The 16092-nt window shown below is 44.0% G+C and overlaps 1 protein-coding gene across 1 annotated transcript in view; it reads right to left on the bottom strand.

The window, feature by feature from the left end:
* TCF25 (transcription factor 25) overlaps positions 1 to 16092 on the bottom strand; it is a 444525-nt gene that overhangs the window by 99226 nt on the left and 329207 nt on the right. Inside the window, exon 16 of the mRNA XM_069216958.1 lies at positions 4387 to 4466. Coding sequence (XP_069073059.1) covers positions 4387 to 4466 — 80 coding nt within the window. The remainder of the gene's footprint in view (positions 1 to 4386; positions 4467 to 16092) is intronic.

Genomic DNA, 16092 nt, shown 5'->3' with positions numbered 1-16092 from the left:
AATAAAAGTGAATTGATTGAGAAATAGGATAGTCAACCGATTATAGGTGAGGCACTGGCTCATGTCCTTTACCAGTCAGTTGTCTAAGTATGGACACACATGAATTTGACTGCGCTGCATGCCACCACGTGCCCATGCTGGTGGACTGGCAGTGTCTCTTCTGAGTCTGAGAAGTGGAGCTTGCACCACTTCCAAAAAGAGATTGTGGTGGTCATTGTTGAGCATATGGGGGTGACAGAGAGTAGTATGAAATTTCAAGCAATAACCATGTGCGCTGTTACAGCCTCCCGCTGGGGGTGGGGGAGGAGGGGTTGGAGACATCTCAGTCATCCCTAGAAAGGTTGAGGCATCAAGCATGGCAGATCAATGCTTAGTGGCTGAGGTACCTCTTCCTTAAGCATGGCTGGGCAATCATTAATGCAGTAAGATTCTGGAAGTACAGCGCTTTCTTAAACTGCTGCTGGTTTTCCAGAGGACTGTTGACTACTGGTGTGGCTGCCTGTGTTGGCCTTTGGTGGTGGATGTTTTCAGATGCTCTTTTCCAGACATTTTGGGTATCAAACTCTTCTGGCCAAAAATTGTGACACTAGGGTGACTTGGGCATGGTCATCCTGATCTTCTTCAGAACTTTGAGCAGGAGAGGTAAAAGCGGGGAGGAACAGTAGAGTCCAGTCTAAAGAAAAGCTATCTCTGAGGAAGAATTGCCTTGGGAACTCTTACGAGTAAAAGTTTTGAAACTGGAAGTTCTCACCGGTGGGGAAAGGATCGAGACAGGGTTTCCCCCATTGCAAGTTGCCCCATGTCAGCACAGAGTGTGGCTGCTAGTCTTGATACGCTATGCAACACTGGCTTAGTTTGCCTGCCCTGGTGTTTAAAGATCCTACCAGGTGTTCTATATGACCAGTGAGATGGTGTGATGACTCAGTCAGTTCAGAGGCGTACAGTCTTCTGGCACAGAAGCCACAACCCCTCCACACCCTGCTTGTTTCAGAGCCACAGGGAATTAGTGTTGTAAGGACCTGCACCGTTCTCAAATGAAGGATGGTGGGGGAGGGGAGGGGAGCTTTTAGTGCCAAGCTAATTGCCCTCAACTCAACCAGATTGATGTGGAGAAGGATTTTTCACAGTCTCCTCTGACACCTGGATGGAATCAAAGTTTCCCCTGGTGCTGATGCCACTGAGACTTCAGGCCCCACGGCAGAGCCTGCATGTGCCAACTGCTGTGGTCCACTAGCAGGATCCAAACCAAGAAGCCACAGAGCCGCACTCACTGAAACTCAGGTCAATAGCTGAAACATCAGGATCATAGCCCCAATATCCTGGAATCGTTGAGGCAGAGGGAAGTTTTGAAACAGCACCATCTCGAGGATGGCTCCAATGAAAGGGAGACTTTATGAAGAAGTCAGGTGTGACTTTAGCAGATAGACAGTAAAGTCCAGTGATGTCACCCGGTTGGCCATTGCCTGGAGGTGGTTCATGACAGTTTGAGGTGAGCCCGCCTTTAACAACCAGTCTCTGAGGTATGGAAAAACTGGTATTCCCAAACTCCTCAGATGTGCATCAACCACGACCATCACTTTAGTTAATACTCGAGGGGAGCTGGTTAGGCCAAAGGGGAGCAGAGAAAAATGGCTTACCTGAAACAGGAAGTATTGTCTGTGGGATTGCAGGACTCGAATGTGGAAATAGGCATACTGCAAATCCACAGCTACCATCCAATCACCTGGATCCACAACAGGCAGAAATTGGGACAAGTTGGAAATCTTGACCTTGTCCTTCTTTAGGAAGAATTTCAGGAGGGCGGAGGTCTAAACTAGGACAAAATCCTTCATCCTTCTACAGCATGAGATAGTTACGGGAGTAGCAGCCAATCCCGATCTCCGATACCGGCACCCTCTCTATGGCTCCCTTCTAAGCATACATATCTTGCCACAGAATGGGCAAGTGGTGTAGGTGGCATGTCTGTATGGGTGGAGGGGAAGGGCATAAATGCACAGAACAATTTGGATCTGTCTGATGTGATGCTTTGCCACCCGTGGAGGTGCAAACCTTATCTGTTCTCCAAAAGTGCAAAGGTGTGTTGCTGAAGGTAAGCTAAGGGAATATTGCAGTGGCACTAGAGAGTCGGGGGCTGAGTATTTCATTGCCCCTGGTTGCCCAGAAGCTAGTGGCCAGATCGTAACATTTACCTTGAAAGGACTGGGAAATCTGCTATTATGGAGGCAAAGTTTGTTGTAGCCTCTGCTGCAAACCTCTTCCAAAGCAGTGCAAGCCCAAGACAAAGCACTGTTACTTTGCTTTCTTTGAAAAACTTTAATACAGAGTCTGTCTTGTCTGCAAAGAGACATATGCCATCAAATGGCATGCCTGTGAGTGACTACTCACACTGTTAGAGAAGGCCACTGACCGTAGCAATGTACAGCGCAAAAGAACCACACCGGTACAAAGTGCCCAACACAGGGTCAGTAGTTCCCAGCTCGGTTTTAATGACATACTTCACTGCATCTTGACTGTCCTGCATTAGCAGTTGGAGAGCGCAAAGGTCTCCTAGGACTGCGGACAAGATCTCGATCACTACATCCCAAAACGTGTGCAAGTAATGACCTCAGAGGAAGCTCTAGTAAAAGAGCAAAGCTAGCAGAGGAGAACTTTATTTTCCTAAATGCCTCCATTCAACTCTGTCTGGTGGAGTGGTTGGGAATGCATTTGAGTTGAGTTGGTTGATGGAAGCTTTCTGGTCTGAGCGCTGCAGGAGAAAAGATGGGTAGTCCAGAGCTCGTCTGTGCACTTGGGCTATTTGTCTATTGAGAGTAGGGCAAGATCCTAGGTTAGCCCAGGTGCCAAAGAGGGTATCTGTGAGGATTTCACTTAATGGGAGCAGTGGTTCTGAAGAAGTCTGTCCTGGCTGCAGTACATCAATGAGCACATTCATTTTATTCTCCACTGAGGGAAGCTATATATCAAGAATTTCTGCAGCCCTTCTAATTTCCATGGCGAAAGAAGCAGATTCCTCTGTATAGGGGCCAGGTGGAGAATTTAGTTCAGTATCTGTGGAGGTGTCAAGGCCACTGGCCTCGTGGTTCAAAATTAGATTATCATCATCATATAAGTGTGATTCATCATAGTCATCATCATGTGGCTCAAGGTAAGAAAACCTAGGGGGCAAAAGAAGCGCTTCAAAATGAGAATGCTGTGGGATAGGATGAGATACATGCAACGTTAATCGAGGTTGTCGCGGATTCGCTTCTAAGTTCAGAACTACTATTTGTTTCCCCTCCAGTTTTTCAGAGCGTAACTGTCAGTATCGACGCACAGAGGACCAGTGTGGTGGTTGGCACCAGGATATGAGCATCAATCGGAGTAGGCATCAGTCCTGAATTTAAGATGGACCCCCAGAGCAGGGCCATGAGGCACAGCGTGCCTCAAGGACAGATCCACTGGCAATAACATCCGATCCCTGGAGCCTGAACGCATGCCAGCAGTATCCAGAAGGGTAATGAACATTTGTAGCACCGCCTCTTTTAAGGCCTGAATTTGCTGCAGGGTCATTGATGGACTGAGAACTAGGACTGGATCAGGATTAATGCTGGAGTAGGTTCCGCCGTGGGCAACCAAGATTGTGAGGTACCCAGATGTTCATGTGATGTCTTCTAATATAAGTGGTGGGAAAAAGGGGAGCTATGTTTTTATTTATGTGTTTCTTCTCCTTTGACTTACCTGATTTCTTGGGAGTGGGATGAAGATTTCTCTCTGGAGTAGCCTTGAGACAGAGAATGCGTGCACATCCTCAACTTGGAAAAGGGACTGGTTATTCTGGGCTTTCCTACAGTGCTTGATGACTTATACTTTGGCTTCGCAGTGGCCTTTGGTGTCATTTGATCGCATTTTTTGCACAACTTCAAGTCCTGCAAGGAGCCGAGACCTCAGAGAGAGATCATGGGTGGGCCAGTCACAGACATCTGATTGTGACAAACCTAACAGGTTTGAACCTATCATTTTAGGGGTAGACATGGTCCATGCACACTGGTGAAATTTTTGGTAAAATGTTTTCTGTCAAGGGGCAGAAATCGAGGGGGCAAGTTCTGGATTCACCATCAGAAAGCATGGAAAGCAAGGGACTGATGTCAATGCGTGGAGGTAGATGTTATATGGTGTCCCCTAACATTATTTTAGCGCTGGGCAGAGCAAACACCACTCACTGGAGGGAAAAGAAACTGCTAAGAAAAAACCCTGGATACAGTGTGGCCCCTTGGGGTATTCACACGATGAGGACTCTGTGGTTAGAAGTATCCATCAGAAGTGACTGTACAAACTGCAGAAAGTCTCAAAACACGTCATGAAATACACACATCTTCATTAATGCAAACAAATTATAAGTCATGGTACCTTTCTGGTCTTGTGTATGAAGACATGGAGTCTAATGGAGGCAATGGGTCAAACCCCATCACGGGCTGTGATGTCACTTCCTACAAAAACCAAAAAAAATAAAAAGAACACAATGATTCCAAAAGGTATTATCCAATAACTCAGGACCAACATTACATAACCCTCTAAGTATGCCCCAAATAGTTTTTTTCATGCCACAAGTATACAGATGAGCCCTCATCGAACAGTGCCCAAATTGGAATCAAAGAAAAATTCAGTTGAGTGTGTGTGACTAGGGATGTTTTTTGAGTGGCAAGAGTATGCCCAGACCTAGGTCCTGTGTTCACTGTACCACTGGAACCAAGCCACTCCTGACTGAAGAACCCCAATTAGGGCAAAAACGGTCCCTGGTTGCTTGTGTTCCGGTTCAAGTAGAACCTGGCCTGGCAATTCGGACTGATTTGCAAATGGCTGGGTCCATACCGAGGTGATATGGTAGGCAAATAACTATGGGTTGGAATGCTGCCACAACATATTGCCAGTGGTTAGACACATTGCAAGCATTCCTCCCATCACCTTTAGGTTGTTTTATGAACTACCATCTTGAAAGGCCTGCATGAGTCACAGAACACAACTAGCCTATCATTTTGGTAGATGAATGTGGATTCAATCATTCTCAAGCAATGGAAGTTATTTGTGCTAACTGCATATCGATACAGCTGTGGTCATGTCATCAGGCCTTGCTCTCCAAATGGATAGGTACCCTTTCACCTTATTTTTGCAAACTCTATTTTACTAATTAAGAAAAATAGAAAAAACATACTATCTGCATCTAAAATTACTCATGGTTTATGTCTTACTTTCTGTGTTTTGTAGCAAGCACACAGAGATGGAGATTTTCGTATCTGTGATCAAATCCAGAGCATATCCACCAAAATCAATACAGTAAATATGGGTGTTTTATAGAATGTATACTTATACGTCACGTCATAACAAATTCATCAGTATAAACAATTTATTTTACAAGGCACACTGGATGTTTGGCAAAGTCTTTCACATAATCATTCTCATCATCAACTAATGGGAATCACAAACCATGTGAGAAAACCATGAAACTTTAAATGTACTGGATGGTATAATTACAAGTAATTTCTCTTTTGTTCACATGACTGTGCTATAACTGCAATAACATTTTTCTTAACATAATGTCATGTGCTGTCCCTTCATGCACCCTCAGCCCCATCCCTATGAATTTTCTATGTGCTTCACTGTTACATAGTATGATGATCTCAAACGAGGGCCAGAGTTGTGGGGAATAAAAACTGGATCAGTAAAGGAGCAGCTTAGCAAGTAAGTGCATAGATGGTACTACAGACGGTGGGTAACTTATTCACCCATACATGCAAGCCAGATTTCAGAAGCAAATAGGATTATGACACCAGTGACAAAACACACATCTAAGCACTCTTACTGTGGAGCTAGAGTCCAGACATTAACAGAAGCACACAAGGTATAACAAAACATAGACAAATGTTGCTGCATTGCAACTGCACAAATCCTGGTTCTAACAGCGCCTTGAGACCCTCATGGGTGAGTAGCTCCATGGAGGAAGAACATGTGATGGAGTACTATTTTTAGACCTAGAGCAACATCCAAGGTGCAATTCTAATTTGCTTCCAAAACTCAATTCTACCTTCAACGTTGTGGTTAATAGTTACAATGGAGATAAACATGAGACCTTCAGATTAATGTATGCCTGGCACTGATAAGCTGATTTCACTCCTCCCTCCTTCAATTTTCTCAACTGCTGTCTTGTTGATCAAAGAAATGATTTCCAACTAAGGTACATTAAAGGTTAATTATTTATTTTTGAATGCCACCTGAAAAGGTTTGCAGAACTTCAAAAGAAAAGCTACTATACCACAATTCGACTTCATTATCAATTATTCTAAAAACGGTGAAAAAACCTGAAACATTTATATGTTCAGTCATCCCTAAAAAAGGCATTTTACCTTTTTTGCAGGCAATACCTGATGGCACGATACACCAGGGTACAAATGCATGTTTTACAAAGAAGGACGATCAAAACCAGTCAGGATAGTAATGCTTATTTCCTGGCTACATACAAGGAACTAAACCTAATTGCAAAATTACTCCAGATCTACAAAGCAGACCCAACAACACTGCTGAATATGCAGAGGAAACAGGCAGAAAAACATCAGGAAAAATAGTTAACAATCTCATATACCAGCTCTACTTGGACACCTAGACTAAGAAATGAGATGAATTATCTCACAATAAATCTAGGGCAGCACATAAATGGTCTTATGCCAAAACATACAGTAAGAGTAATAAATTATATCAAATAAGTGCATAGCATCAGAAATGATTTGTATTGAATCTTGTCGCCATTGTGTACAATATGAGTACACTGAAACAACATGGAGTATATCTCTAGCGATGGTAGCAGGGAACAAAATCAAGCTACTCCCTTGCCCCCATTCCCTGTGGGTACCTATAACATCAACCGTTCAGCGACTAAATGGAACTTTCCCAGAAGTGTCCAAGACAAGTTTGAGGACAGAAATTGAAAAGTGATTATAGAAAAAAGTGGTGTCCATGGGAGACTGGCCTGTTAGGTCTTATCGGTACCAGTCCTCCATGTTGGCAGCGAGCGGATGGGTTGGGGTATGGAGAGTGTTGGAGGCACATTTTTTCGAGTGCTAACAGTACAAAGCATGTGAGCACTGATAGTACCTCCAACCAAAAGGGCTATAATGCAATGCAGTTGGAAAGCGTGTGTATAAGTCCTGCCGTCGTATTACGACACCTGGGACAGTTGGGGGATACCATGAGAAAGATCAAATATTTTGTGTGGGGTTAAGGTATGCTCTGTGAAGAACATTAAACAGGGGGTTAGATTAGGCATTGTGCAAAATCTCCCATGTGTTTTCAAGAGCACTCTGCCATCCCTGATAATTGAGCACTCTGACTAGTTCACTCCCCCATGTGTTCCTAAGGGGCTATAGGTTTTCATGCTCCCAGATGACCTTGTAAAGCCAGGTGATTGATTTCTTACCTTTGCCTGTAGTGTGCAAAGTATTAATTAGAGCATGTGTGGACTGGTCTTGATACTCTGTGCACCACTGTGTTAGAAATGCATAAAGTATACTGCCATATGCAAGGAAGCAACCCTTCCCAGGGCCATGTTGGTCTACCAAATTTTGGAAGCTAAGGAAAGTAGCCTCTTCAAATCAGCCACCCAATTGCTCAGTCCCACCCACTCCCAATGGGTTAAATCTTTGGCAAAGAGGGTGCCTTTCTGATGTGCAGAAGGGCAGATTTTGTGTATGCAAGCCTACGGCCAAGTCAGCTCATTGCTGTGCCAAGCAAGAGAGAGATGCGTATGGCACCATGTCAGGTGGGAAATAGGATTTTTTGCAGATTCCTTTCCTTAACTTGTGGCTGTGAAAGGCCATTGGCTGCAAGAGAGTGACCAGTGAGCCAATAGGCAGGCCTTTGTAGCTAGGCTGCGTAATAGTAGCTCTGAAATACTGGTCATCCCAGTCCGCCTCTATTAGTGGGGAGCATCAGCTTGGCCAAAGGCAAGTTTCTCTTGCCATTTACCAACACTAAGTCATCCCATATTGCATCTTATTCACAAAGAAGTTTAACAGGGATCAATACTAGAAGATTTTTGAATAAGTAGCAGAGGCGTGATAGCTTCACCATTTTAGAAAGAGATTGTAGAGAACGAATACCTCTTCTTAAATTGCTCCAGTACATCTACTTCAAAAACTTTGATTCCCAAATAAGGGAATGTAAGAGATGCCACTGAAACGTTCCATCTCCCAGACAAAGTTCCCACTGGGGAACATCCTTTCGGAGGGGAAAGAGATAAGATCTGCTTTTTTTTACTTTTAGTAAAAATAATTCCCTAAATGTGCACAGCCTATTAGAGACCGGGGGAAAATCAATATCGACATCACGCAAGTAGAGGAGCATGCTATCCATTTAAATAGGGAAGAACACCTGAAATGCTTTAGGGGAGGGTAAGGCTTCTCCTTCATTGTTTATAACTAAATAGTACAGAGTAGGGATCCTTATAAATCTCTGATGAATGCCTGAGACCTTATTTGGCTAGTAGGAGATTGAAACATGTTGGCAAAACAGGGGGACGCAATGATCACTGCACCTAGTAACATTCTCTCAATATACCTTTCAGTATTTTGTATCCATACCCAGGGCACCAACTAATAAAGTATAGTTCTGTGGTTTACCTGAAGGTATTTTAAATGATTGTAACTGAATCCCTAGAATGTTATACTGAAAAATATTATTCTAAGAATTTCCTAAATTACTTCTTGAGGTTGAGTCCGCCCTGGTAGTATTACCTTACCAGGGTGGAATGAGGTGGCCAATAATGAAGCATGCCACACTGCATGGGTAAGACAACCTCATCCAATACCTTAACTGCTCTAAGTTAGAGTAACCATCTAGGGTTACTAGACAGTAACACAATACAGGGTACAAGGTACCCCTCCCATCTTGAAATGGGTCACTGCAATTCTTTGTGGAAGTTGTAATTTTTGAAGAGGCAAATACAAGTTCTAAAAGCCTCCATTTCTCCTGATGTTTTAAAGTTGTATTCCCCAGTTCATTCCCTGGGTCTGCAATTTTATTGCCAATGGTTCAATTGCAGGGTGAACAATGATGGGGACAAAAGGAATTCATGTCTCGTACCCATGGCAGCTATGTAGCTATATGACATGCGACTACAACTCTTTAATCTCACTGTGGATCTGGCATATAAGAGACTTATCCAGCGCAGCAACCGGCGGCCCAGGCAGAATCCCATAAACATGTTCAGTACATAATTCCAACTCAGGCAGCACATAATTCCAACTCAGGGTACCGAATGTTTGTTGTAGGTCTAGAGTCACACACACACTGCACCACGCCATGGCATTGGCGCTGCCTCCATCACACAATATAATAGTGTAATATTTAAAGAGGTGTTTTTGGCATGGGATAATCACACTCTGGTCTTTATAGTTGAGGCTAAGGAGACAAGTGAGTAAACTGTTAATATTGAGGTAACTATTGCCTTACTTGTGGTCGGTTGAAGGCACTCTTGTGGAGGGTTGAAGGACTCTTTCAGGCTCCTCAAACAATTTAATGGTTTTGGTGACCTGTCGAGACTCATAAGTTGTGAAGAACTAATGGGTACCCAATCTGAGCCCAATGCTTTCTCTTGTGAGAGAAAACAGATGTCTTGCCGGATCTCCTGCTTGGAGATCGGCACCTCCATCAATTCAATGAGTTCAGAGGTGCTTGTTCAGGGGTACCTGAGGCAGTGTAATATCAGTCAGAAACTCTTTGAGAATCACATGTTCAGTGCCGGGCTCTGAAGAGCAAAGCTTCTTGTAAAATTGCATAAACGATATTGATGCCATGTTGACTGAGTGCTAGGCTATCTGAGGGATGTCTGACTGAGCAGTGGGGCGTGCAGGCAGTGTGGCTGTATCAGCCATGCTAACGGTCTACCAGCTTCATCTCCCTCCGTGTGCACTGTGGCTGTATATGCTGCCACATCAAGTCAGCATAGGACTTCAGTTAAAATAGCAAGTTTGCGTCTGGCTTCTTTAAGATGGTCAGTTGACCTGGGCTTTGCAAAAACATACTTTTCCATGTAAGAAGTCAGTCTGCGCAAGATTGTCTACAATAGCTTTGCTGGCAGGTATGGTAGTACAAATGCAACCATCCTCACCACCCCTTTAAATGTTTCCTAATCTACTGTAGTAGAAGAGGCAGTGCCCGCATTATTTTTGTTTAGAGTCTCGCTGAAAGCCCTATCCTCTAGCTTTAGGGGCTGCAGTCTCAGGAAGGAACAGGGGAAAGGATCCAGACTCAAGCCTGAACTAGCTCCAGTAGTCTATTTAGTGAGTGTTTTACCTAAATAGGTGGACTGGAACACCTGCATCTGTACATGAAGCAAGCAGACCAGAAGATCCACCTGACGTGCAACGCATGTGGGGAAACATACAAGGAAAAACCATGCGATCTGGGGTTTCACACCCTCCATTCAGCAACCAGTGTCCATTCCAGTAGCTAGCTTCGCAATGAAGTTGCATTTTGACCTGCTGCTATGCTTCGAAGGGGATGGGAAAATGTGACCTCTCTAATGCTGCGTCCAGTATAGAGTTAAAGTCATCCTCTAGCATCCAGCGCAAGTCTGCTCAGGGTGCGGACAGCACTAGTGGGAACTGAGGGTGCTCAGTTCTCGGGCTATACACACTGCGCAGCAAGAGGGGAAGTCAGTCTAATCAACTTTTAACTAGTGTATCTAATGAAAATGTCACTTACCCAGTGTACATCTGTTCGTGGCATGTTCCGCTGCAGATTCACATGCTATGCATACGTCGTCTGCCATCTAGTGTTGGGCTCGGAGTGTTAGAAGTTGTTTTTCTTCGAAGAAGTATTTTCGAGTCACAAAATCGAGTGACTCCTTCTCTTCGGCTCCATTGCGCATGGGCATCGACTCCATGTTAGATTGTTTTCCCGCAGAGGGTAAGGTAGGAGTGATAGAGTATAAAGAAAAGAAATGTCCATGCAAATGGAATATATGGAAAATGTCACTTACCCAGTGTACATCTGTTCGTGGCATGAGACGCTGCAGATTCACATGCTGTGCACATCCCGCCATCTAGTGTTGGGCTCGGAGTGTTACAAGTTGTTTTTCTTCGAAGAAGTCTTTTTCGAGTCACGAGATCGAGGGACTCCTCCCCTTTCGGCTCCATTGCACATTAGATTGTTTTCCCCGCATAGGGTGAGGTAGGAGTTGTGTATATAGTAATAGTGCTCATGCAATGGAGTAAATATGTATGTACATAATGTGTTTAAAAGTAATATATTTAAAAATTTACAAATGTCTAATTTTTTCACAACTTAAAACGGCTACAGGCTCCCGGGGAGGTGGGAGGGCGCATGTGAATCTGCAGCGTCTCATGCCACGAACAGCTGTACACTGGGTAAGTGACATTTTCCGTTCGATGGCATGTGTAGCTGCAGATACAAATGCTGTGCATAGACTAGTAAGCAGTTATCTCCCCAAAAGCGGTGGTTTAGCCTGTAGGAGTTGAAGTTGTTTGAAATAAAGTCTGTAATACTGCTTGCCCTACTGTGGCTTGCTGTGTTGTTAACACATCCACGCAGTAATGTTTGGTAAATGTATGAGGCGTAGACCATGTGGCCGCCTTACATATTTCAGTCATTGGTATGTTTCAGAGAAAGGCCATGGTAGCACCTTTCTTTCTAGTTGAGTGTGCCTTTGGAGTAATAGGCAGTTCTCTTTTTGCTTTTATATAACATTTGAATACATTTAACTATCCATCTGGCAATGCCTTGTTTGGATATTGGATTCCCTGTATGAGGTTTTTGGAATGCAACAAACAATTGTTTTGTTTTGCGAATTTGTTTCGTTCTATCTATGTAGTACATTAGTGCTCTTTTAATGTCTAATGTATGTAATGCTCTCTCAGCTACCGAATCTGGTTCTGGAAAGAATACTGGGCCTTGAGACCCGCACGCTTTATAAATGTTAATGATTGATTGATTGAGTTCCACTGTTTGATTTAAGTGGAACGGTGATATGACTTTAGGTAAGAATTTTGGATTTGTTTGTAGAACTACTTTATGCTTATGTATCTGAATAAAGGGTTCTTGTATAGTAAATGCTTGTATTTCACTTACTCTTCTGAGAGATGTGATAGCTATGAGAAAAGCTACTTTCCATGTTAAGTACTGTATGTCACATGAGTGCATGGGTTCAAAAGGTGGACCCATAAGTCGTGTTAAGACAATGTTGAGATTCCACGAAGGAACTGGTGGTGTTCTTGGTGGGATAATTCTTTTCAGACCCTCCATAAATGCTTTTATGACTGGGACCCTGAATAATGAAGTTGAGTGTGTAATTTGCAGGTAAGCTGAAATTGCGGTGAGATGTATTTTAATGGATGAAAAAGCTAATTTTGACTTTTGTAAGTGCAGTAGGTAGCTGACGATGTTTTTAGAAGATGCGTTTAATGGTTGAATTTGATTATTATGGCAGTAATAAACAAATCTTTTCCACTTATTTGCATAGCAATGTCTTGTGGTTGGTTTCCTAGCTTGTTTTATGACCTCCATACATTCCTGTGTAAGGTCTAGGTATCCGAATTCTAAGACTTTAGGAGCCAAATTGCTAGACTCAGCGATGCTGGATTTGGGTGTCTGATCTGTTGTTTGTGTTGAGTTAACAGATCTGGTTTGTTTGGTAGCTTGATATGGGGCACTACTAAGAGGTCTAGTAGTGTTGTGTACCAAGGTTGTCTTGCCCAAGTTGGTGCTATTAGTATGAGTTTGAGTTTGTTTTGACTCAATTTGTTTACTAGATATGGAAGGTGTGGGAGAGGGGGAAAAGTGTAAGCAAATATCCCTGACCAACTCATCCATAACTCATTGCCCTGAGAGTGAGCCTGTGGGTACCTGGATGCGAAGTTTAGGCATTTTGCGTTTTCTTTTGTTGCAAATAGGTCTATTTGCGGTGTTCCCAACCTTTGGAAGTAAGTTTTTAGTATTTGGGGATGGATTTCCCATTCGTGGATCTGTTGGTGATCCCGAGAGATTGTCTGCTAACTGGTTTTGAATTCCAGGTATGAACTGCGCTATTAGGTGAATGTGGTTGTGAATCGCCCAATGCCATATTTTCTGTGCCAGGAGACACAACTGTGTTGAGTGTGTTCCTCCCTGTTTGTTCAGATAATACATTGTTGTCATGTTGTCTGTTTTGACAAGAATGTGTGTTGTGGGTTATTATAGGTTGAAATGCTTTCAGCGCTAGAAATACTGCTAGTAGTTCTAAGTGATTTATGTGAAACTGTCTCTGCTGAGTGTCCCATTGTCCTTGGATGCTGTGTTGGTTGAGGTGTGCTCCCCACCCTATCATGGAGGCATCTGTTGTTATTACGTATTGAGGCACTGGGTCTTGAAAAGGCCGCCCTTTGTTTAAATTTATAGTGTTCCACCATTGAAGCGAGGTGTATGTTTGGCGGTCTATCAACACTAGATCTTGAAGTTGACCCTGTGCCTGTGACCATTGTGATGCTAGGCACTGTTGTAAGGGCTGCATGTGCAATCTTGCGTTTGGGACAATGGCTATGCATGAGGACATCATGCCTAGTAGTTTTATCACTAATTTTACCTGTATCTTTTGTTCTGGGTGCATGGCTTGTATTACGTTTTGAAATGCCTGTACCCTTTGTGGACTTGGAGTGGCAATCCCTTTAGTTGTGTTGATTGTTGCTCCTAAGTATTGTTGTATTTGACACGGTTGTAGGTGTGACTTGTTGTAGTTGAGTGAGAAACCTAGTTTGTGAAGGGTTTCTATGACATAATTTGTGTGTTGTGAACACCGTTGTTGCGTATTGGTTTTGATTAACCAATCGTCTAGGTACGGGAACACGTGTATGTGCTGCTTTCTGATATGAGCAGCCACCACTGCCAGGCATTTTGTAAAAACTCTTGGCGCTGTTGTTATACCGAATGGCAACACTTTGAACTGGTAATGTACTCCTTGGAATGCAAACCTTAAGTACTTTCTGTGGGAAGGATGTATAGGTATATGGAAATATGCATCCTTTAGGTCTAGTGTTGTCATGTAGTCTTGTTGTTTGAGCAGTGGGATCACGTCTTGCAGTGTCGCCATGTGAAAGTGATCTGATTTGATGTAGATGTTTAGTGTTCTGAGATCTAATATAGGTCTTAGAGTTTTGTCTTTTTTGGGTATGAGAAATTACAGGGAGTAAACTCCTGTTCCTTTTTGATGAATTGGTACTATCTCTATTGCATCTTTTTGCAACAACGCTTGGACCTCCAGTTGTAAGAGTTCCATATGTTGTTTGGACATGTTGTGTGTTTTCGGTGGGACATTTGGAGGGAATTGTAGAAATTCTATGCAATAACCATGCTGGATAATGGCTAGGACCCACATGTCTGTTGTTATTTCTTTCCAGTGTTTGTAGAACTTGGTTAGTCTCCCCCCCCACTGGTGTTATGTGTAGGGGATTTGTGACGTTGAAGTCACTGTTTATTTTGTGGAGTTTTGGGACTCTGGTACTTCCCTCTACTCTTTGGGAATTGTCCCCCTCTATATTGTCCCCGAAAAGTTCCCCGCTGATATTGACTCTGATAAGTGGGCCTTGTTTGTGAGGTTGAGGGTTCTGTACTCTGTCCCCGAAAGCCCCCTCGAAACTGTGACTTCTGAAAAGTGCCTCTGCTCTGTGGGGAGTAGAGTGCGCCCATGGCTTTAGCCGTATCTGTGTCTTTTTTGAGTTTTTCGATAGCAGTGTCCACCTCCGGTCCAAACAACTGCTGTCCGTTAAATGGCATATTTAGTACGGCTTGTTGTATTTCCGGCTTGAATCCTGATGTACGCAGCCATGCGTGTCTCCTTATGGTCACTGCTGTATTCACAGTCCTAGCAGCTGTGTCCGCTGCGTCCATTGCTGACCGTATCTGATTGTTCGAGATACTCTGTCCTTCCTCCACCACTTGTTGTGCTCTCTTTTGGAACTCTTTGGGCAGGTGTTCTATGAAATTTTGCATTTCGTCCCAATGAGCCCTATCATATCTAGCCAGCAAGGCCTGTGAGTTGGCAATGCGCCATTGGTTGGCTGCTTGTGCCGCAACCCTTTTCCCCGCAGCGTCGAACTTACGACTCTCCTTGTCTGGAGGTGGTGCGTCTCCTGAGGTGTGTGAGTTCGCTCTCGTGCGAGCTGCCCCTACTACCACTGAGTCTGGTGTTAATTGCTGCGTGATGTACACAGGGTCTGTTGGTGGCGGTTTGTACTTCTTCTCCACCCTTGGAGTAATGGCCCTGCCCTTCACAGGCTCCTGAAACACTTGTTTGGAGTGTTTCAGCATTCCCAGTAGCATAGGGAGACTTTGGTACTGGCTATGTGTGGACGATAGTGTGTTAAATAAAAAGTCATTCTCAATGGGTTCTGCATGCAGGGTGACATTATGAAACACCGCTGCCCTTGACACCACCTGTGTGTAGGCTGTACTGTCCTCAGGTGGTGACGGTCTCGCTGGATAACAGTCGGGACTGTTATCTGATACTGGTGCATCATAAAGATCCCATGCGTCGGGATCATCCTGACTCATTCCAGTATGAGTTGGGGACTGCATCATTGGTGGAGTGGCTACCGGTGATGGTTGTGGTGAGCGTTGTGGAGATGGTGGCGGGGTTACTTGTCTTGCCACCTTTGCCTGTGGCTGCTTGTCTTTCTCTTGGAAGGCAAGTTTTCTTTTCATTCGAATTGGGGGAAGAGTACTGATCTTCCCTGTGTCTTTTTGTATGTGGAGCCTTCTTTGAGTGTAATCTGGCTCTATTGTCTCCAGTTCCTGTCCGAATCTGTGTCCTTGCATTTGTGAGGACAGGCCCTGTTCCTCTGTGTAGGAACTTGATTTCGGTTCTGAGGCCGGATGTTTCGGTATGGAAACTTTTTCGGCTGTCTTTTTTTGGTTCTGACAACACTTTTTTTTTGTATCTTCGGCATACTGATCTCTTGGTGCCGACTCGTTTCGGTGTCGCCCTCTCGGTGCCGAGATTGCTCTGACCCGGTGTCTCGGGGTCGAGTCCGCTCTGTGCCGGTATCTCAACCGGAGTCGGATGACTTTGACACA

The sequence above is a fragment of the Pleurodeles waltl genome, chromosome 12 (genome assembly GCF_031143425.1).
Source record: "Pleurodeles waltl isolate 20211129_DDA chromosome 12, aPleWal1.hap1.20221129, whole genome shotgun sequence".
NCBI lineage: Eukaryota > Metazoa > Chordata > Amphibia > Caudata > Salamandridae > Pleurodeles > Pleurodeles waltl.
The sequence above is the reverse complement of the archived record's forward strand: the minus strand, read 5'-3'. Positions and strand labels throughout refer to the sequence as shown.